General features: G+C 38.1%; 1 protein-coding gene and 1 long non-coding RNA gene across 3 annotated transcripts in view; both read left to right on the top strand.

Annotated features, from left to right (window-relative positions):
- The window catches only part of LOC148426685 (receptor-type tyrosine-protein phosphatase U-like), a 35768-nt gene extending 25463 nt beyond the window's left edge, over window positions 1-10305 (top strand). For both annotated transcript variants that reach the window (XM_088411670.1, XM_088411671.1), the window contains 4 exons: window positions 1607-1732; window positions 5106-5263; window positions 7085-7220; window positions 7306-10305. In XM_088411670.1, coding sequence (XP_088267796.1) covers window positions 1607-1732; window positions 5106-5263; window positions 7085-7220; window positions 7306-7368 — 483 coding nt within the window. In that variant the 3' untranslated portion in view covers window positions 7369-10305. The remainder of the gene's footprint in view (window positions 1-1606; window positions 1733-5105; window positions 5264-7084; window positions 7221-7305) is intronic.
- A 2935-nt stretch (window positions 10306-13240) lies between these two features.
- On the top strand, window positions 13241-24634 carry LOC148426684 (uncharacterized). Its single transcript, XR_015865228.1, has 3 exons — window positions 13241-13384; window positions 14145-14369; window positions 24499-24634. It is a non-coding gene; the product is annotated as an uncharacterized LOC148426684 (long non-coding RNA).

The raw sequence follows: 24634 nt of genomic DNA, 5'->3' as shown, positions 1-24634 counted from the left end.
GCAACTTTTTGTGCAGTCACAATTTAGATGCAGTGAGAGTTGTGTTCAGCTCCCGTTATTAAATATCTGCAAATAGAAAGATAGTTCAGTAAGAATTAAGAGGACTAGCAATGGATTCTCTGTTAGCCTTATAACCATGGGTACTATTTCTTTTTTTGCTCTATTTTTAGTTTTCAAAGTGCGGTACTATTCAAAGTGTTCCATTTGCATACCAACACATTTATTTCATTTTTTTTCTTTAAGAAAATGGGAGCTATCTATTTTAAAAAGTTGATGAGATTGAACACATCTAAAAAATCAGTTTCGGATTCGGTGCCCCCAAATGAATTGATAACAGCTGTCAGATTTTACTTAACAAAAATTGGGTTACCCAGTGATTGTGGCTGCCTGCTGTTATACAAATCTGCTCGTTTCCCTTCATATCAAAGTGCTGCGAATACTCACTTTTTGATTATACATTTGAAATGGTCCGATGTAAATTAATGATGTCACACATCCAAAATGGGAAGAGAATAATTTATAACTGGTCATTGGTTTCGTACTTTGGTCTCTTGATCTACCAGATGAAACCAGCACCAAGCAGTTTAGTGCCGCGTGGTGCTCTGGAAAGTAGCGTTAACATATGATGGGTCGCTGCAGCTTGATTTGTTTGTTTTGACCGCATATGACGAGAGACCGTACATGCTATCGAGTTTCAGTCAAAGTGGTCGTAAGACATATTCCATAAGGATAGGGGAATCTTTAATTGAAAGGCTTGTGTTTTATCGATCTATTTTGTTTCCATTTTACATGTCTCAGCTGTAATTACCAGACAAACAAATGCAAATTATTTTGTCAGTTTCATGAGTTATCGAAAATATACCCTTCCCTAGAGTGTAAAACATCTTTACTGTCACTGTCAGGACTGTTTGCTTGGCTGCCCTCACACTTTATTTCTCTTATTGACCCTTCATTAGCTCACACTTTAAAAACTCCGTAGTTCTGTACAACAGTAATTCTTAAGCCCTTGGGCAAGGCACACATTTTACAGTCCAAATGTCTCATTGCACTGTAATAAACAAACATCAAAACAAACATATACTCTATACTGAAATAGTGATTATGCCGACATTTTGTCATAAATTTAGAGAATATGTGCGTGCGTGCAAGACTCACTGTTATTTAATGGTATGGTGTGACTGACATTAAATTTGCTATGTGTTCTCAGCTAAACTTTGCCACGGTTAATCGAAGAAGTGTCGCTCAAAATAAATTCCGCACATCGTTGGCAGGCTGAACCCGATGCATTTTGCAAATGAGAGTGGGCTTCGCTGTTGTGGGTGTGATCACAGACAACTTCAACTATGTCACATCAAAGTGGCTCTTTATTATCCTCATTTAGATGAAACTCAACAAGATGGAAGCTCATGTGCTGTGAAGTGGGCACCCGCACCCCTATGCACTTGTGGCTGACTGTGAGGGCATACAATTTCCAGGTGTTACATTAGAAGAATTGTGCCACATATGAACAGAATGGCAGAACAGAATATACGCTTCACCCCCCAAAAAATACTTACTAAAATCTTACTAAGTGATCTGTTTTAATATATCTTTGTCCCCCCGGTAGCCGTGTGTCCAGTACTGGCCAGAGCCTGGTCTACAGCAGTATGGGCCCATGGAGGTGGAGTTTCTCTCCATGTCAGCTGATGAAGATGTCATTACTCGTCTCTTTCGGGTCAAGAACGTCACAAGGGTGAGCATCATCAGGGTTTTCAAAAAGAAACACATGCATTTGTCATGTTGCTCCAAGAACACATGATAGCTTATTATTATAACCTCATTAGAAATGCATGAGCTGCGGACCATATGCGAGTCATCTCAAAGTCAAGGCACTGTAGGCTTGTCTGGGAAGAAAAAAAAGCTGAAGTCTGAGGGGAATGATTTGAATTTCTATACAACTACTTTGTGTGCATGCCAGCTGAAGGCTGAATGCATAACTTGATGGTGGATTTCTACAGCATTGGCCGCTTCATCTTATCTTGCTTCCTGTTGCTTACTCAACAGCATGTCACCTTCTGCACATTAGTTTTAAAATGCAGACCACAAATTTGTCGGTTAGGTTGTTCATGGATGTTTTTTCTTTCTTTTTAAATGACTGTGCTTGAAAAGGTACAACCCAAAATGCAAAGACGTATGGTAGGATAGGGGTAGTAGAACAAAAAATTCTCTTTAACGAAATGTTTGATTTGCTCTTTTCTCACCAACCTAAAATTTGCATTAATTATCATGTTTTTTTTGTTACACACCTCATTATATTGATTGCATCGATGCAAGTAACGTTTTATGCGCTAAAATCTGCATAAACACATGCATGAATTCTGCTCCCTGTCAAGCAATTACAAAGGAAAATCTGCATGCAAGGTGTCCACCTGGTCGCCTTTTTGCAAGCGTTGCTACACGGCGTGCCTACGACTTCCTGTCTTGATTGCCATCCTTACCTCCTCTGTCATCCGTCCTTGATTTGACCCTCTATCGCTTTGGCACATGTGTCCCACTCGGCGCACATGCCTCAGGGAGGACTCAAATCACTTAAAAAAAAACTACGCACAAAGAATTTTGCTAGAAAGGTGACAATGATTTAGAAAGTATGGAGAAAAGCCAAAGAAAACGCCATGCAAGCATGTGCCTGTGAAAAGAAAAAAAAACAGCACAGTTTGAAGGCTGTAAAGCAATTCCTCCCTGTATCATTGATGTCTTTGGAAACCCAATTTGCATGACTTACAGTACTCAACTGCTCCTTAAGTGTTAGGTGAGAGTCTTGAGGGCAAGGTTATGAACACACTGAGACCTCCTTCTGTCTCACACACACACACATGCGCGTGCACACACATTTACTGTTGGTGCGCCACTTGCTACTGCAGACCCATATATCTCAGAGTCACTGTGCTGACTGAGCACAGCTGAGAATGCCAGCAGGCAGCCAGGGGAATGCTCAAACACAACTAGTAAACGACAGTTGCAAAAAAAAAAAATACTGATGCAGCTGTAAATACATGAGAGCCAAAGGAAAGAAATCCTTTCATGTGTCTGTGTGGGAATTGCAAAGTGACTTCCAATACAATGATGATGACAGTTTTGCAAAAATACAAAAGCGAGGGGCTGTCAATGTGGAGTAAGCATGTTTGACTAACACGTTTATTCAAACGTATTTGAGTGTACATTTGAATGTTTTTATAATATAAATAAAGCATTCAAATTTACTGTGTATTTACAAATACGTTTTAATGTTTTTCTTTCAAATGCATTGACACATACTCACAAAAGAAATGGAACATACTTGTAAGCTAAAAAGTAAGAACTGAGCATCTGTGTCTCATTATGCTATGTAACCTGTAGCGCTTTGAAAAAAAAAAATAGCATTTAGCGTTCTAGTATGGTTGCATGTTTTTGAAAATAGTTTGAATGTACTTATAAATGGCCAAAAGTATTCAAGCATGTTCAAACATATTTGTAAATATGTTCGAATGAGTATAATTAAATATAGGTGAGGAGACCGCAAAAATGTTCAACCATTAGCATTGCATCGTAAAAAGGGAAAAGCCATTTTAGAAACTTCGGATTGGTAAATTATTTGCTCAAAAACAAGCAAACAAAAAAACCCAGACAAGTGTTCACTGCCAATATAAGATTTTTTTTTTTTTTTTTTTTTAAAGGGTGGCATTGTGGATGACTGGTTAGCACGTCTGCCTCACAGTTCTGAGACCTGAGTTCAAATCCAGCTCACCCTGGCCTCCCTGTGTGGAGTTTCTATCCTCTCCCTGTGCTAACTTAAAAATAAACATAATTATACATGTAATTAAAGTCTGCAGTATGCTTTTATTTTGAAGAAGGCCTTCGCAGTGCTTGATAGCACCGGCTAGCTACACTTCTCTTATTTTTTTTTTTCCATAATGTCACATCTCTACCAACACCAACTTAAAAATCCAAGTCAATTGCTGTTTAAGGACACTAAGAAATGGCTAGTCAATTATGATGTCATAGTACGGCACAAGTGGTCGGCATGAGTGCTAGACGCTAACTGCTTTGCGCATTCAAATGGAGTCTGACATTTCAAACTCAGATCCATCTATGCATTAAACTGTAAATATTTCAACACCGTGGGCTTTCGATCAATCCGTAAAAGCTGGCGTTTGTCATAAAGAAAAATGGGGGCGTAATTACTTTGATATTTGAATGTGAACCAAAAGAATACACACACACTGTTTTAATGGAAAAGGGCACTGTCCTTACAATCTGTACTTAATGTAAAAAATAAAAAAAAAATGCAAATTTTACATCATCTCGATTAATTGCATTTTCAAAAGATATTTTCTATAAAACTTGTAACAAATATTTACTCCAATAAAGTCTGGCAATTCAAATTAAAAACATTTTGTTTCATAGACTGTTGTAACAGCTTTTTTGATTATTTTATATGATTTTTGTAGCTTAGTAGCTTTAATAGCTCTTTAGTAGCTCTTTAGTAGCTTTAAACAAAAACACCAAACTGACTGCAAAGTGCATGATTTTTATTTACCGGTATTTATTTATTTTCCCAAACTAGCCTTTGAACATTTTTCAAAATTAAAACGATGCAAACATTGTTTTGTCTGTTTTCATGCCAGTCACTCTTCACTCAGTTTGGTTGCAACGTTAGCAGTTCACCTGACGTAGAATTATAAAGAACAGAAATAACTGAGTTTTTTTTTGGTTTTGGTTTTTAAACACTTTAGAAAATTTAATGAATCTCCAAAGTTAATACTTTCCTTTTGACAGGCCTAGTTATTTCATTAATTTTTGTCATCTGTAATAACCTCGGTATGCACATCGATTTACTGTGAGCACAGAAATACAGTTTTGTTTACCAGTCCAAAATGAAAAGTCATATTTCACTTAAACTATTCTGCGGCGTAAGAAAGAACAGATTTAACTTGTTAGCCCCCCGTAGTTTCATTCCTATATGAAGGGAGAACAAAGAGACCCGAACATGTTGTCAAAATGGCCGTTTGGTGGAACATTATAATTGGTCTGAGTCAGCAAACTAGCCAGTCGGTTTCTCATGCTTGAATTTCATTTGTCACCTTCAGCTGCAAGAGGGCCAGCTGGTGGTATGTCAGTTTCAATTCCTTCGCTGGTCGCCGTATCGGGACGTTCCCGACTCCAAGAAGGCTTTCCTCAACCTGCTGGCTCAAGTGCACAAGTGGCAAAGGGAGTGCGGAGAAGGTCGCACCGTGGTCCACTGCCTGTGAGTAAGCAGTCAGCGTGGTGTACTTCAAGACAACCGTCAACATTGTCGTTGTTGTCATTTGGAATTGGATTGCATTGTGTGTGCGAGCCTCCCTCCCTCCCCCCCAGTTGTCCACATCCCACAGCGCACACGCCGCTTGATGAATAAGAATGGGCCGACCGACGCCTTGCCAACCCATCGCACGCTCGCCCCCCCCCAACCCGAAAGCGCATCACTCAGCGATGTCACAAAGTATTACCTCCGACAACCGAGAAAGAGATTATGGAGATCAAATCAATTATGACTTCATAAAAATGTGATGCTTCTCTCTACAGCAAATCCAGAGCTGCCACAGCGCTGACAACAATTGATTAGCTTCCAATTGCTTTTATTGGTTGCGCCGGCTTCTTTCGCAACCTTTCTGCGTTTGCCTCAGGAGATTGCGAGTGGATTGTCCTTTAGTACTTCATTGATATCGTCTTAGGTTTTTGATGACTAGAGCAATAGATTCGAGGAAATGCCAGGATGCGCTCTTATTTCCTCTTTTTCACAATTTTCTATTCGTGTCTCCAGACAGCAGACCGTCTAATATTTTCTTCTGAGGAGGATCGTCAGATTAATCTTGTTTTCGTCACACTCCAATATTGCTATTAGTTGTTTATCTGTGTTATCCTTGTTTGGTAAGCTGTTTTGCGTGTTTTGGTCATGGGACGGACACAAAGCCAATGTGATTCCATTTTCATTTGACAGCAAGCGGCAAAATTGCTGCCTCCCTCAGATGGATAAAAACAAGTGAATTTTGCTGCTTCAATCGTATTCCACAAACACAATATTAATCAGAATTGAGTGTTTAGGCTACTGGGGCTGCATAGAACATATTACAACATGTTTTTCTCGTGACTTCATCTGTAAGTGGTTTAGTGTAAAAGGGACTCTTGCACCCTCTGTGTGCTCGTACAATTATGAGAAAAATTGTAAGAATATTTGTAAAATTAATAGTGCAATTTGATGCTTTTTGATGCTGAGGTTTACCTCAATCATCGATTAATATCAATTATTTTGATGATTAAACTGTGAGTCAAGTTCAAAAAAACATTTTAATTTCTGTCAATTCTAAAACAGGACTTTTTCAAATTATGTGATTGAATCGTTAACGATCATGCAATTTGATGCTTTTTGACCCTGAGGTTTACCTCAATAATCGATTAATATAATTTATTTTGGATTAAACTGAGTCGAATTAAAAAAAAAACATTTTAATTTCTATCACTTCATTATAAAACAGGACTTTTTTCAAATTAAAAGTGTTGTTTACGAACACAAACTGCTTATGATTCGGTTCCTGTTTTGCTTGGTAATGTTATTAAAAGAAAGGCAAATGTTGATTATTTTTTCTAGGAAAAGCAGTAAGTAATAGCAAGGTAAAAGCAGATTTTCATAAATCTCTTCTTGTTGTCTAACAGTCTAAGAGTTTGCTTTCTCCGGGAAAAACATATTTGCTGAAATTCTGAGGATTTGAACAATTTTAGTTTTCTAAAAGAATTAATCAATTATCAGAAATGATCAAATATTTTATCAGTTAGTTGTTGGTTAATTTTGCACCTCGAATGGAAAAAGAAAGAATGGAAAGTAAAAACATTTCATAACGCATATTAATCCATGTTGGAATATCTGATTTTGCAATTAATTTTCAATACTATTTTACTAAAATTACTGAAATTAAGGAGACATTAGCAGTATATAATGAACAGTGATGTTTTTATATTAAATATTAATTAAATATTATATTGTCTTCCGTGAACACATGGACATTTCTTCCATGTGGTATTTCCTTCCCAGAAATGGTGGCGGTCGCAGTGGGACCTTCTGTGCCTGCAACATTCTCTTGGAGATGATCCAGTACCAGAACATGGTAGACATCTTTTACGCGGTCAAAACACTACGCAACTGCAAACCCAACATGGTGGAATCCCTGGTGAGAGTTTGTCAATAACGCCTTAAGGTGTTTGGATCTTTCACAATGTAGTATCACTTGAAAACTGGTTTGTCTTTGTTCTCAGGACCAATATCGATTCTGCTATGACCTCATTCTGGAGTACCTGGACTGCTTTGAGGGGAGATAGCAACTAAATGTAGAGCAAGTATCCCACATGCTTGATTTAAGGTCGTCGGGGGGCTCCTCAATGTCACTGCTTGGACCTGTGTTTTTGAAGGAACTGAAAATGAACATGAATGGAAAAAAATGTGGTTCAACATTTTAACCTTTAATGTACAGCTGTGATTTCCTTTTTGTGGTGACGTTTTACCTTTTTTAATATTTTTGTGCGTTCGCCTATGTACTTAAGCTCTGTTGTGCCAAGGCTTTCTGTAGCCAGAAAAAAAGAGGAAAAAAAAATTCTATGAAAGACAAAATTGACCCGTGTTATCGTGAAGTGGGGTCACCTTGGCCGTGGTTCATCGTGAACGAATTATAAACGGAGATGATTCTCAAGTTACAACAGCGTTATCGCAACATGGACATTTTCTTTTCCGTACTTTATACATACATACATATATATATATATATATATATATATATATATATATATATATATAAGAATGTGTTTTCACAAACGCAGGTGTATATCATGGATAGTAGTTTTAAGGATTTTAAGGATTTCTACAAAAATAACCCCCTCCAGGTCTCGGCTTTCATTTCCCAGTAGCCAAGTGGTTCAAAATGTCATCCAAGTGTATGAAATTAATATATTAGTTGACGATGTACTATACACCGTTGCTAAGGTGTTTTTATCCCGTCAAGATGGCGAGCACTAGCGAACATTTGGATGTGCGATATATGTAACACACGGTAGGTGCACTTCCTTTCCTTAAGGCAGATCATTCAACTGAACATCAGTGAATAATCCAAATGTTTTTAACCATCAATTTCGATCGTTGAGTCGATTCCTACTTTGAACTTAATGCTCTCGTTCATGCTTTGACGCATGTTTGTTTGTTTACGGCAGAGAATATTTCAAGTCAGATCAACGATTTTTATTTTAAAGGTAAAGGTCTTGACATGCCTTTTGAGTAATCATCTACTCTAATAATTGCAACAGTAAAACATGCAATGTGTGGCAGATGATGCCTCTTGAATGAACAGTCGAAAACGTATGGAAAATTATGGAAAATATTCAAACTGCTGTAATCTGCTGTAAACCTGATTTTGTGAAAACTATATATATATATATATATATATATATATATATATATATATATATATATATATATATATATATATATATATAAAACCTAACATACCATAGTACCATAAATAATACCATAAACTGCCTTATTCTCTTACAATAAAACACAATAAGACCCAAGTCTAGACAGACCAGCCAAGAGATTTTGAGCCATGTTCTCCATTTTGCAATCTTGAGTTGGTCTCACACAGATGAGCTTTTCCCTGGACTCATTACTGTTGCAGTGCCAAACCCTACGACTGACTTGATTACTCTATTTGCTTTGTTTTAATGCTTTATCTTGATATATATCTACATTCAATATGTACTTTACGCTGTGATTGTATCTCAAAGCCAGTGGGAGTAGGATAAAAAGTGTCATCATCGCAGTTGGATGAAAACATTTGCTTTCATTTTATAAATATTTGGTAATCCTCTGCATTAGGTTTTACTGTTAAATCATGTTGTCAAATATGTCATGAAAGATTGTTGTGGCTAATTATTGATTCCAAACATCAAATACACTACGATTAAAACATTTTAATCAGATGAGACGGAAGTCTCTTATGGTTGGTGCGATCTACACGTACATTAGGCATCTTTAGCTCTAGTACAGTGTACATACCACAACAACTTTTAAAGTTTCTGTTGTTCTCAATGCTTAATATTTTCCATGCACCGCTGAAACCAAAAACATAATGAAAACAACTATTGAATTCACATTTACACACTAGCGAAATTATCGAACACATGCTAGCACTGCAGAAATAATTAAGCAGCGTCAAGGCTTCTCTTCTCAATTGGTGTTGGATATTATTCATGGAAGTGATGTGAAACAAAAATGTAGAAAAGCTACAGGGTTGTCATCAGATGATGAATTAGATATAAATTGGAACATATTACCAATCACATCAGCAGTAATTTTATATAAATCCCATTAGCATAGTGACAATGTCACCGAGATATTGCGCACATCTGAAACACATTTAAAAAGATGAATGCACCACGAGAGGCTCGTTCTCAGTTTTCCTCGCGTTTTGATCCAAACGCAGGAAAATGTTACCTGCGACCAACCATTATCATCCATCATCGCCCTTTAAAAAGCTCTAGCTAGCATATCTCCCGAAACAGCATAAAGAGCAGCTTTTTTTTCCTGGACGTGCCCTAATAGACCCCTGAAAGCCACAGAAGCTGACAAATGGCAGCTAGGTGAACATTTTGCTGCTGCGCGGAAGAAAAATAATGTGAGTTGCTTACACTCACAGAATGACTCGTGAAGGAGAGGGAGGTAGCTACTGTTTAGCCAGTGATCAAAACACAATCGCTGGATTAAAGCAGCAAGTGCCTGAATACTTTTTGTGGCAGTTGGAGAGAATGTGTATATACAGCTGTATATTGTCTTGTGAATACTTTGTGAATAGTATGCGTTTGCCCAATTGTGACTACTCCATAATCATAAAATTGAATGTCCTGTAAATGACATTTTTCTTAATTGATCTACTGTTTCAACAAACATGTCCATTTGAGTGCAGCATGTTTGACTCCGTGGTCATTTCGAAAAGACCCCATCCCTGCTGTGCTTTTCAGCAGCTACCCCCGCCATGTGAGTGCACTGTACTTTTTGTCATTCCAAAGCTTTTAACGATGATTGCGCTCTGACTGCCATGAGACTTCTGTTGACTTCACCTGTTTTCTGTATGAACCAATGATACATGACTACTGTGTTTCTGAGCATTGTGTTTGTGAAGAAGTGTGTATTTACATAGCCGGAAAGAGAAGAAGAGTGCTGTTTGTTCGGAAGGAAGTCTAACAATAAAAGAACAAGATGGCGAAAAATGGCTGTGTTAACATCATTTAGTGTAAAACAAAAAAAACAAAACAAAATCATATTCTGTTAAAAAGTGGCTTTATAATTGACTTGCCAGAAGAAAGAACAGTGCATACCTCCTACTGCTAGCCTTTGACCGTTTCTATGGTTTCTCACATCCATCATTTGATCGCCCCTTTTCTTATTCCCCGATTATCCTCTCTGCAAAGAGTGAATGGGAGCAGTTTTGATCGCAGTTTGTGTGGGGTGAACAACTGCTACAGCCCCGATTTTAAGCCTTGTGTCCCGAATGCCAACAGATTTCGCAAGCCCCATTGTTTTGTAACGATTTCCCGGAGGTCGATCCCGACGTCACTTTTTTTCTTTGATCTAGTCAGAAAGCCATCTGTTTGGGCCGTGTGCACATCAATCACACAACTGTCATGCGATTCATGCAGTACACCACTTAAAAAGGACTTTAAACTCTACTTTCGCAATCACGTCATACCAGAACCAGAAGTACTTTCTGCTTTGAAGAATCATAGAAGATGACCTCAGGCCATAGCAGTCTGAGCGTTTCTGAACGTTACCCTTCCTTATGTTAGGATGCTGTGTTGTGCCAATTGATTTTCAGTTTTATGAACAAGATTTGACAAAAAAAAGTGCCTGCATTCAACTCGAGATTTATGTGGAAAAGAGATAGAAATGTTTCTATGCTGGCAGCAAAAAAAGGTACAATTAGTAGCAAAAAAGGTCAAATTGGTATATCTGGTATGAATAATAATTCTGGTGAGAATTTATTGCATTTTTCATTTTCAGCAAACCAGTCAAACAATTCGACACTTGACAGCTGCACCTTTTGTGTCCATGAATTTATTTTCAGCGGCAGCGAATATTACATCGTCGAATCCGTGTATTCAAACATAAACTATAATTGAATATTGTGCAAAATAAACAATTTTCCCAAACATTTGAAAATAAAACATACCTGCGGTCAAAACCATTTGCCGTTCAGGTTCAATCCTCCCTCACCTCACCCATAAACCTGGCGCTTATATAAGCTATAGCGCCACCCCAAGGATACATGCTAGAAATGTTGCATTTGGCCCTTACAATTACTTTCAGCTGTTCTTTTGTCTGTATGCATATATACCGTATTTTTCGCACTATAAGGCACACCTAAAACCCTTAATTTTTTTAAAAAGCTGATGGTGCGCCTTATAATCAGGTGCGCCTTATATATGAATCAATGTTGAAATTGGGATTTGTAAATGGTGAATGAACTGATAAAGTAAGCTTTACCTGTTTCTTTTCTGTGTTTACAGTTGAACAAGGTTAGTCATATTGACATTGAGTTATGATGCGATTGAGAGTTTAGAGTTATTATTTGAGTTATTATTGTTATTACTTTGAGTATTACTATATTCTGATTGAATTTTTTTTTAAATATGTCATTAATTGAGGGTGCGCCTTATAATCTAGTGCGCCTTATAGTGCGGAAAATACGGTAATACTGTATATTCTACCGGTACATAATAGCAAGACTGGTGGTAACCATTATAGAGAATGGCAACATTTTTTTTTCCTTGCAGTTTGACAAGTTTTAGTCTTGCTCATGTGAGTGTGGTGAATTATCGCTGCCCTCTTTTTAATTAAATTTTATTATCTCATTATGCCAGAACGGGGATGATAGGCCTTATATGCAACAAGACGGCCAAAGGCAGTCAGAGAGGGATAAGCAAGCACTTTGAGTGGCAGATTTATGATTTGTATTACAGTAAATGCATCCTCTGCCACCCCAATATCTGGGAGTCTCAAATTCATAAATGGAGCAGCTGCAGCAATAAACACTGAGGAGCACCAACTCTGGGTCTGTCCAAGTTAAAGATTGGGTTGCAGTGGTTGCTGATGTATTGGGCTGGGATCACGTAATCGGCCCCAAACCGGTGCGGCAAGGTGAGCAGGCAATCCCGCCCCCAAGCTAAGCCACCCCCAAGGACACAGAAGCCAAGGAATTACTGGGACTCCAGCACCGACAAGCCACGGGGAGCCCAGTAACCCGCATTGTCCAATACCGCCAAAGCACACAGTAAGTATCCAGGAATTCGGTTTCACATTACACCCTTTGAGTCATTATGGCAGCTTGGCCCGGACACGGGTGAAAATTCACATTCAAGTTGGTTGTGTCCAGTCCCGCAGCAAAGCAAGCACCCATTTCTAACATTTACGAAAATGCCAAAGTAAATAAAACTATTACGGATGGGAATCTTTGTCCTACAATTTGGTTTGATTCTGACATTGAAGTTTTTTTTTTTTTTTTAACATTTATTAAATTTGGATTGTATGATATGTGCCTTTTTTCCACAAAAACAACATGTGAACAACTACTGCTACTCTATTTTTTTAATACATTGAAATATTAACTACTAGAATAGAAGATGGAAGCTTCGTTAGGGTCTTGATGGGCTATTTATTGTAATTAAGTAAAACATCAAAGTAATTTAACCCCCTTCATTCTTGATATTTGTCAGCTGGTATGAATTGATAGAAAGCTCACATTTTTTGGATATCAGAATTTATTAATTTTTAATGCATATATGGACTTTCCAACTACACTTGAATGCACCTTGTAGTTAGCAACTAGCATTAATGCTGGAGACTTGCACAGTATCTTATAATGACAGTGTAACTGACTAGTGGTTTCTTCGCGTCCTTAATCCCACAATTCAATTTTGATTTTTTTTCTGATATTAGTATGTTGATGTTTATGCAGTCATGAATGCTGAGATCTTAGCAGAGGTAAGGTTGAATGGGGCTGATGGAGGGGAGAGGGGAAAAAAAGTCTTTGTCCACGCCCCAAATAGAGGGCCTGGCTCAAGTCTGGAAAAAAAAATATATCTCCTGCACATGCACCAACAAAAAGACACTACAACTTATCTTGCACTACATTTAGATGACTGGGGCATTCGTGGCCATGAAGTAGCCCCGACGGGAGCGGTCAAGTTCTGCGCTGCCTCAAGCGGCAGTCACGTGGGTCATGATGTGATGACAATAAGAACTGAGTCATAAGGAGGAGAAAAGCTAGCTGCTGGAAATCACTGCTTCAAAGTATGAGTACTACGACCTTGGCATTGACATCAATGTATTAGTTGTTGTGTTTATTTTGAAATTGGCCTTTACAGAAATTACTATCAGCTAGCTTAACACCGTTAGCCTGTGCTGTGATGTTGTCTCTGCCTTGGCAGTATTCCCTCGGCGTAGATACACAGAAGCAACATTAAGCGGATTTGTTTTATATTTTTAATTCATAAAATCAATTTTGGGACTTTTATCATTGATTTGGAGTTGTTGTAAATGAGGATCTTGATGCGTATATGAATCGATTAGCGCTAGACTTGCACTGGGTACGAAAATAGGGCCCATTTGAGTCACAGTTAAACTTAGTGGCAATGTGAGGTTCTACCTTGCTAGCTCCAAATCTTGGCGAGGGTCTGGATAAAATTGTGGACCCTGTCGGTTTTGCTTACTGAGTCATCGTTTCCGTCACTGGTAGTGAAATGTTACACATGGCTGACTTGCGTGCACCCATTGTGGGATCAATCCCCGCTCAGCTAACGTAGTTGTAAATGTGCATCTCTATGCGCCATGTGTGACAGTCCGCTGGGATAGTTTCCAGCTCATGCGTGACTGAACAGGATAAGCGGTAGAAAATGGATTGGATTGAGTCACACCGCCGTCTATAGATCGTTCTGTCCCCAGAAAAAAATGTCACCACCCATCTCGTCAAAATGTCCTGAATTAACCGTCATGATCCAGAAAGAAGTCTGCTTACTCGCTAATAAAATACTTTTTTCTCCTTAATTTACAGATCTCAATGAAGGTTTGCACTGAAGACTATTTTAACATCTCATCTCCTATTCCATCCATTCTTTTCTGTGGAGAAAGGTGACACCAGTCCACAGGCTTCTTCTCTCAGCCACCGCATTGTTGAATAATTCAGCGCTCCTGACAACCTGATCCACTATTTAGTGGGGAGACAAGCCCGAATAATTAGAGGACAAGACCACCCAGTGTCAGCTTGAAGACAGTGCAGGTAATGGGGATTCATATGGAGTCTAATGGCACATGCATATGCCCTTCACGTGACACTTTATCTGCAAATATGTGATAGATTCAATGTGACCTGGCTAAGAACTTTTATCTATCTAATGTCAGCGGCAAGATTTTCTCCATTTCCCCATTTCACCTGAAGAAAGCTATTAGGTCATGAAATCCTTTGCAGCATGTTCCATCATCCTTAACCGCTCATCCTTGCCCCTTGGTTTAAATTAGCAAGTAATTGGAATCTTATCATTTAATTCTGACGGTGTAACAAATTGTCCTGGGCGAGTTAAGTTATCACCGGGCTGAGATCCAGCTGAGCTTTGTCATTCCTACTCCGAGCTCGCGTTCTTACATTCCTCGTCCAGAAGAGATGGATGTCAGCCGCTGCTGGCTTCCCTGCTGAGTTTTCAAGCTATTCGCCCTCTCGTGAGAGACGTCTTCAAAATGGCAGTCACGGCCGAAAGCTAGCGGTGCCAGCTGGCGTTGTGAAGGTTTGGCGAGAGATAACCGATAGCGGTTGAGGAACAGGTGATCCCTTGTTGAAAAATAGCTCAAGAGACTTGATACGGGCCATTCTAGGATTAGACGTTCACGGGTGTTGTTAGTTTCAGAGCACCAGATCAAACTGTCTTTGAGAGTGTCACTATATTTGTGGGGATGACGAGTATCGATACCAAATATTGGTGTGTTATCGCAAGGTATCTGCACACTATCTCTTGGACCAATTCTACTGTTTCAAATTTAGAAGAATTGATAATCGCCATCAATTTTGTGAAGTTTTAAATGCTATACTGGAATGTCTTTGTTTTCAGATGAGCTGTGATTTTGGGCGGAAGATTTTGTGTGTCAAAAATACTACTGGTGTCAGATGTTGATCAGTGGCTGTTCAAGAGTACTCAACTCTTACTGGTATCGCTCTAAAACTAAAAAAGCGGTTTCAAACATGCTTAGTTTTAAAAAATATATATTATTAATACAATATAAAGTTTGTACCATGTACCTTTTTTAGCTCTTTAAACAAAAATGACTTATCTTTAGATTAATTATATTTTTGGGGTGCTTGGATACAGGTTCGAGGTGCTTGAGCGCCATAAAAATAAGACACACATACCTATGATGGTACTTAAAATAACCAAAATTTATATATTTTATTCTTTTTAATCTTCTCATTTTTTGATCGAAGTGTGTCCATGTTAAGCCACCACATAATATAGTAAGATGTTTGGGGTCCCTCAAAGCATTCCAATTGGGTCTAGCTATGTCTGAAATTAGCATCTCAACTGCAAACCATGCATACTGATTTTTAACTTATTGAATATTAGCATGTATATTCAGATGGTATGTATCGTATGTGGTGTACTTGAGATGTCTAAACTAACACTCCAGATACATCTGTAAGCCAGTTTTTCAGGGATGATGTGGAATAAAAATGCATTTCCGTTGTTTCCTGTGTAAACTGGTAATATCGGCATTGGCATGTGTAAGTCAAGTGCCGCAATGGATGTGCGACACAGGCTAAATAATCTTTTTCTAGAATGTCATCGAGGCTGCACAAAATGATGCAAGCTAATTACATGTCAGAATCCTGCCCTACATTAAAATAAAAAACTAAAACCTTTCATTGAGTGCAACAACAAAATAAACTCAGATGTTGTACTTTTCCGTGTCAGCAGATGGGAATACTGTACTCGGTTTTCGGAAATGTGACAATGTTTGATAAACACACTGTATTTGGTGTTAGTATCTTGGACCATTTATGTTGTAATGTTGTCATAACACTAAAATATTGCTTCAGACACAAGCCTGCAGACTGCTGTTCTCTGAAAAGGTTCACTCAGTTTGTGTTGATTTCAAAAAGCACACAGTGTGAAATATGAAAAAAAACCACATACAATGTTGTCCAGGAGTCTGAGTGCTTTCTGTGTGATAGTGTGGCAGTCAGACAACAGGTGGCTCTTGTATTTTGGTCAGCGGAGCGAGGAAGTGGCGGCGCAGGCCAGATGGAGCCGTCCACCATGTTTCCTCACTGGTTCCATTGCTCCAGTCAGAGGGGTAAGCTTCCCTTAGTCCACTATGAGTCACGGCTCAGATGAAAGGGGGGGACAAGAAACCCACAACTGATAAGTACCTTCAGTGAAGCGTAACTTTGCCGTGTGTTGCCGGTACAAACGCTCCATATCAACTTAAGGCATTGTGGAGACGGAATGCTACCAGCCATTTGCAATAATAAGGCCAACACGAGACAACTGCAAAACTATGCGCGTCAATTTGATTCAAATGAAATAATCGGACATCTATGGTGGCTACCTACATTGTGGTTGTTTGGTGAAATGTAGTATTATCCATTTGGAAGGAATTTGGGTGGGTAAATTTCATTCTATGTAGCAACGGGGGGGGGGGGGGGGGGGGGGGCAGTGGTGAGCATTCCATTTGAGTTAAGTTTCATTATTTACCTTAGTATAGTCAAGAGTTAAATTAAAAAAAAAAAAATAGCAGGGATTGGGATTGCGATTTTTGAAACTAGTCCCAAGTGCTGGCTGCAACCTTTAGTTTCTATCATCAGGAGGAATGGTTTTGTCGTCAAATTATTAGAAAAAAAATGAACATTCAAATACAACGTCTTTCACAGACTTACTGAAACACGGGGTGTTCTAGAGTTTAGTTTGGCTTTGCTCTGGCTTGCTACATTAGCAATTTTTTTGCTATTAGCTGCGGCTGTAGTCACAGCTAGGTGCTTTGCATTTATGTGGTAGGCTAAACTCAAGACGATTATGTAGTAATAGAATGCAGTAGTATTGTATGTAGTACGTAGAATGCATATTAGTCTACCCCTATCAAAGGTGCCATCAAGGAATTTTGAAAAATTAAATCCACCATTCATTGACCCAACAACTCTCACATGCTTTTCTATTTTTATGTCTACCTTCTGTCCCCCCTCACGCACCCACAAAAGGATCTTGCCCAGTTATGCCAAACACACAATGACAGCCAATCAATGCCGATTTCAGGTTGTAATTGACCTTTGTTTCACAACCCCCAACAACTCAAGCACAAGAAGCCCAATGCTTAAAAAAGGATCTATCTATTCAGCATCTCAAAGTGAGAGATTAAAACAAATAATAAGTAAAAAAAAAAAAAAAAGACTTCACTTACAACTCTAACTACTCTATTGCAAGTAATCTGCCATACTTATACCCCTAATTTTACTCACATTTTTAGTCTGTATCAAAAGTATTTTCATTGTTGGTTTGAGTAAATACGCCAACTAAAGTGAATATGCAGTGGGCTCTCTGAGGTAACCCTCTTACAAGAGTAAAAATGAGCTTAATTCCTGCAGATGTGGCGCTTGTCCACCAACATTCACTAATTAATCAACAAACCTGTAGAACATGCAGGCGCAAGCTAAGATTGAAGCTGCCATGAATGGTAGCTTTTTTTCATAACTCATTCGATACCAAGGATGTAGTTTTATACCTTTTCAAAATTCAATCCCAGGCGGTGGCATATTTACAATTTTCCAGCATTCTTGAATGCAGCATAAGCCCTCATATGCACACACATGGAGATGTAGTCGATGGAATTTGTCAAGATGAACCATTTGTAGGTTGTGGCCGTAAAGCATCACACAGCTGCCATAAACGTGAGAGATGGGCCTATATAAAAGGTCAGCCATCGTAGGGACTGCTTTATCCTTCACTTTATTTAGAGCAGAAAAACCAGGCTAGCAGCAATGACTAACATCAATCTTATATCTTGGCGATCCTTGACAAACGTCAAAAGGAAAACAGGCAATTTTAATTTATTTTCCACCTCGTGAAAAAAGGCATGTATAGGCCAATAAAACGTGACATCACAATAATGCATCGGAATTATGTATTTGTCACACATTCATAGATTTACATTTTCTGCAGTTGTTGTTTAGGAGCAGTGGGTAATACTCAATATGAATTTCAAACCAAACCATGTCAATTGAGTTCATTTATTTTGGAGACAAAACGTCACCATTATGCAAAGAGTTTTGCCAACGTTACCTTAAAAAAGGAAGGTACATTTAATGACCCCATATTTTGAAAATTGATTCAGATGTTACTTCCAGTGTGTTTTTTTTTCTTTGTTTTTTGGGGGGCACTTTAGGTGGTTCTTTCCTCTTAAGCGTCATATTTTCATATGTGCGTTTTCTTAAAAAAAAAATCCAAGTATCCACCATTAATATCCATGTCATTCACAGAAGTACCATTGATGTTGCAGCAGGCCTATTAAATTGCAGAATTTACATAATCTTCTTTTTATTAAAAAAAAAAAACATGACTACATTTAGAGGGAATTCTTTCTAATCTATTCATACATAGCTTCTTTTCTTACATAAGTTCAAACAGTGTATTAAGAACTAGCTTATCTTTACTTTAAAAATTTTGCCACAGCGCACTAGACCTTTTTCTCTATTAAAATTCTTCTGTATGCTCCAGTGCAGTTGTGTTGTCACAATACCACATTTTTAATCTCGAGTCCTTACTAGCAAAAATAACAAAACAATACTCGAGATTGATACCATGTTGGAAAGAAAAATCATTTTTTTATTGATAGAAATTTTAAATATTTACCAAGTCAACAGTATTTAGATTTCTGTACCCATTAAATAATTAAGTATTTGTTCTGAAACAAAATTTGAATGACAAGCTGTTGGAATTGTTCGAGGCAATGATTTAAAGCAACATAAATATGTATGTATGTAACAACATAATGCAAATGAGTTTTATTTGATGAATTAGAACAATGCATTTTCAATTATAAATTGAAATCGGTGTAATCGGTAGTTTAGCGGCAAATCAAACTTGGTTCAGCAAAGACACAGAACAATACATTCTTACTGTCAGTCATATCTTTATTTTGTTGTAATAATATAAATTGTTGACAATTGGATCATTAAAACAAAGCTCGTTTTGTGGTTTTGCTCGTCTCTCATAGACAATACGAATTGAATAAAGATAGAAAAAGTTTGGGCACTCTTGAACATTTTCAAGATTTTCCTTTTGAAATCATCGGTTGTTAAGCTCAGCAATTTCAGTTAAATATATCATAAAGCAAACAGTGATATTTGAGAAGTGAAATGAAGTTTATTGGATTTACAGAAAGTGTGCAATAATAACTTAAAAACAAAAGTAGACAGGTGTGTATACATTTGGGCATCCTTTTTGTTTGATTGATTTGAATACCATTTTAGCACTAATTACTGGGGAAAAAATATTTGGCAAACTCAATGACCCTTGACATGCACACACAGATGAAGCCAACCATGAGAAATGGTATTTAAAGGTTGCTCTCTTTGTATCTTCTCCGAGAAGCTGTAATTCATATAAACACTGTCAAAAGTAATTAAGGTGAATCCTGAGTGAAACCTGATTTATATTGCTTTTTTTAATGAAAGTAAAATTGAGTTACTTGCTTATAACAAGGGGTGATATGTGTGGGGGTAAAACACAGCATTTCAAGACAAACACTTGTTACCCATGGTAACATTTGGTGGTGGTTCCATCATGCTGTAGGGCTGTGTGCACAGTGCAAGTCCTGGCAATCTTGTTCAAGTTGAAGGTCGCATGGATTCCAGTCAGTCTCAGTAGATGCTTGCTATCAATGTTCAAGAATCAGCGACCAAGTTGAAGTTGTGTCAGGGCTGGATACTTCCAACAAGACAATGACCCCACCCACTGCTCATACTTGTCATTCATGCAGAGGAACAAGTATAACATTCTGAAATGGCCATCTCAATCCCAAGACCTAAACATGATTGAAGATCTGTGGTGTGCTTCAAAGCGGGCTGTCCATGCTGGGAAGTAATCAAACCTGACTGAACTGGGATGTTTTGTTAAAAAACAAAAACAAAACAAAACAACAACAAAAAAAAAGGTCAAAAATATCTTCAACCAGAATCCAGACACTATGGTAAGCATTTAGGGGCTGGTATTTCTGCACAAGGAGGATCGACTAAATATTGATGAAATTTTTCTGTTGGCGTGCCAAAATTTATGCACCTGCCGACTTTTGTTTAAGTAATTATTGCACACTTTTGTCTTAGTCTTCTTTAAAGATTCCTCTGCTTCAAGCAAGGAATGAGCTTATAGCAAGAAATGAAGTATGCGAAAAACACATCATGGTAACAAAATTCCAAGCACAGAATAAACATAATGTATAAATTCTTTCACAACAGTCTGTAAATCCTATGAATTTTATATTGATTTTAAATATTAATATTCAAATTAATTTCACTTCTCTCATACCACAGAATTTGTCCGCTATATGAAATATTTAACTGAGATTACCCAGCCGAACAGCCAATGATTCATAAATGATCAGAAGTACTCAAAATATTTAATATGACTGTATACAACATTAGTGGCTTGGCTTGATCATTTCAACAACCTGGAGAACATGTTATAGTCAAAAGCAGAACAAAGTGGAGATTGTGGATTTTAATTGGCCAGCTATAGTGGGTTCCCACATGACTGACAAACGGGTTTCACAACCTTCGCGCAAAAAGTTCCCACCTTCGCTGTTCAACATGAATCACACTTCTCTAAACTCAACTTTCTTCAGAAAACATTTTTACAGGACACAGAATGTCCTCTTTTTTTATTATTATTTTTTATTTTTTGGTCTTCTTGTCTGGCCGATTTGAGAGGAACTTGGCTTCAAATTGGTCTGCGGCTTTATGAGTCCTGTCCCAAGAGAGGCAATAGCAGTGCTGCGGTCTGGTCTCTTCGAAACTTGAAACTAATTACACTGAAGACAGAACCATTTGTCTTTATTTGTCTCTGCGGCTTTTCCATTGAAGTCATGCCCTGGCCCACAGAGCAGCGGACATGATATAAGGACAGTCTCCAGGGCTACTTCAACACACACATTAACTCTGTAAAAGTTGATCCATAGACATGTTTATTCTTCTGCTTTTAAGTTTTTCATCCTTGTATACACAACTGCCGACCTGTAGAAATTCACTTTCAGAATGGTTTGACAATGACTGAAAGTTGGACACTGAACTAAAAAAAAAAAAAAAAAAAAAATCTAGTTTCATTTACAACTCCCCAACTGCCTCATTTTTATTCTATTATCATATTTTCATTCTTATGATGTCAGATGGAAAAAGAAATCCAACGATTGAGCCTCCTAGATGCTTCAACGTTTGGGTGCCACCCTCATGTTTCATCTGCTGAATGGGGTAGGTGAAGTTCTATTCCATCATCATGTAGAGCCACATGGAAGTTCTAAAATGCTCATTTTCTTCCATAGCCACATTTGGAGCTCCTGTACACCCACAAGCTCTCTAAATTCAGAGTAGAGCTCTCAAATATGATGACTTTAAATGACTTTAAACCTCACCAACACAAAACATTTCCAAGATATGAGATTCCAAAAGATGAGAGCACCCAAATGTGCTCCCAAATTGTATCCCAAAGTGGGTGTTGTAACCAAACTTCAAAGGGCGGTAACTCAAAAGCCATTTGTGCTTGGAAGCTCAAACTTTGGATTCTTTCATTTGACAATCAGGCACAAATAAAATTAAAATCCTGCAAATTTAAGGGGTGCTCATGGGGAAGACATATTATTTGACATGGAATGACCCTGCAGCCAAATCAGTTAGCTTTCATGAGAGTTCTCGAACAAAATATGGATGAGTCATAACATGTGACAGTTTTAGCTTGATGTGGTGAAAAGCTGTGTAAATTAGATGTAAAAAAAAAAAAAAAAAAAAAAACTAAAGAGAAATCTTTGTCTCAAATACATTGACAGGTGTTATTTCTCAGATGCGATGTTACTGCAGTGCTTCCCAATTATTTTTTTGCAATGCCCCCCCCAAGGAAAGAGAAGACCGTCCACGCCCCCCCCCCCCCCCCCCCCCCACTCATCGTGCTGACTAAAAATAAGATTATCTATAAAATGGTATGACTATACCTAGAATTGTATCCTTATGTTTTTAATATTAACAAAGGAAAAAAGCAAAATAAATAAACTTTTAACAACCGTTAGCTACTTTGTGCATCAAAGTGCCTGAAATACAGATATCAAATGTAATTATGCATACCTCCCCCCCAAATAAAAAAGCTTCGCCGCCTTGCATCATTTGTGTCAAATTGTTACAGGTACAACCCTGCATTAGCATTGTATCTTTTTTAGCATTAAAGGGATACTTTAGTTGGTCAAGTTTCGTGTGTACTAGAAATGTTTATATTTTGTTTCAAATTCATTTAATGCAGTTATCAAATTACAGACAAAATGTTCACTTTTTACTGCTGTGCCTTTAATAAAATATTATTATAAAATTTATTTTTTAGTCTGCAATGAGAGATTTAAATGACATAAATTTACCTGAAATTAACACAGAAATCAAATCCCTATTTAATGCTTAAAATGACTGACTACTGTGTTACAAGAAATAAAATTTACTAAAACTATAAAATAGAAATAAACAGTCACCTTAACTCAGGAACACAATAGATAAAACTTACCGTAACCTACGTAACCTACCTGTATGATCAAAGGGCCTCCCCGCTGTACACTACAGTATGTAGTAAGAGAGGGCAATTCTCTACAAATCTGCCATTGCAAAAGTTGTAAAAAAATACTCCTGGCGCTTGATTGGAACCTGTTATCTTAGATGTAATGTTACTGCAATGTAATGTTAGTGCAGTGTCTAACTTGCACATGCATCTCATGATGTCCTATTCATTTAAGTATGACTGCCACAATCCTGCCAGCAAGGCTGCATAAACAAATGCAGGCAGGCATCATTCACATCAAGTCTGCAGCTCTTTACTTCCTGTGCACATGCTTACAATGGAGCGCACCACTGCCATCTACTGTTTATTTGCAGTAGTAGTGCATGTACCCATCCATCCATCCATCCATCCATCCATCCATCCATCCATCCATATCCTCACTAGGGTCGCAGGTATGCTGGTGCCTATCCCAGCCATCTTTGGGCAGGGGCTCTCCCAGAACAAACAACCATTCACGCTCACAATCACACCGAAGAGCAATTTGGCATGCCTAATACACCTACCATAAATGGTGTTGGAATGTGGGAGGAAGAAGGAGTGCCCACGTGGGCACAGGGAGAACATGCAAACTCCACACAGAGGAGGCCGGCGCAAGTTGGAATTGAACTCGGTACTCTGAACTGTGCGAACCATGCCGGTCATTACATTTACCCATTACGGTAAAAAAGGCAAACAAACAAACAAAAAACTACTTGAGGACTGGATTATGCAGACGGATTTGTTAATAAACTCAAAGTTCAAAGTTGAACTTTGGCAGCTTACCCACTGAAAGTTGAAGCTAACTGTGGCTAGTTTAGCATTGACAGTTTACTTAAAATAATTTGGAAACAGGTAGCTTCATTTTATGGAAGTGAATCTGGCTTTAGTAAGATAAACAAAGCTCTAAGAGTAAATCTAAAGAGGATGCTGTTTTTCAAGTGCTAGAGTGGTCATAATTGGAACCAAATCCAGAGCCCCTGTGACAAGGTTCAAGTCAGTCAGAGGCACACATTAAAAAATGACCAAAGGGGGAACAAAATGGCTAATGGCCCCCACTTGCACAAACAGCACAATCGCCCCTTTTAGGCATCCATTACAACAATATACAGCATTAAATTTCACAATCGAAGATGTGGACTTGCTAAAGGGTGAGCGTTTTTTCCTTAATTAGCAAGGAGAGCAGGCCCTCACTGACATGCACTACCTCAAAAAAGAGACACCCCGCTGTTTTCTTGTGAAAAATGAAGTGAGTCTGTTTCCCAAGCGCTGCTCAATGGTACTTTTCTTTTCAAATTCACTGCAGCGTATCTATTTCCATATTTGATGCTAATCTGCTGGAACGAGAAGAAATAGTGGGCAATGTTAAACAGCGTTTCATATTTTATTGAGCCTGACATGTTTTTATTTTTTTCTGACAGTAATTACCCAAGGATGAGTAAATTGTGACTACAGCTTTGGGTGGGGGATGCTATATATGTGATATTTTTCTTGTATTCGCTTGATAAACTTATAGAGCAATGTCTTGGGGAATGTTTGAGGGGTTTGGTCGCAAGTAATCATTGATGTTTGTCTCACCTTCCATTTCAGTCTATTCGGCAGGCTTCAATGGCTCGGACCAATGGGGCTGCTTCACGATCACATGAAATGCACATAAACGAACGAAGAAGCTTCTCTCTGCACAAATTCAATGGATCCTGTCTGACAACAGAGGTGTACACGCTAT

This window comes from Hippichthys cyanospilos, chromosome 3, assembly GCF_059441005.1.
Source record: "Hippichthys cyanospilos isolate Australia breed blue-spotted pipefish chromosome 3, RoL_Hcya_1.0, whole genome shotgun sequence".
NCBI lineage: Eukaryota > Metazoa > Chordata > Actinopteri > Syngnathiformes > Syngnathidae > Hippichthys > Hippichthys cyanospilos.
This window is presented reverse-complemented; position numbering and strand designations above follow the sequence as displayed.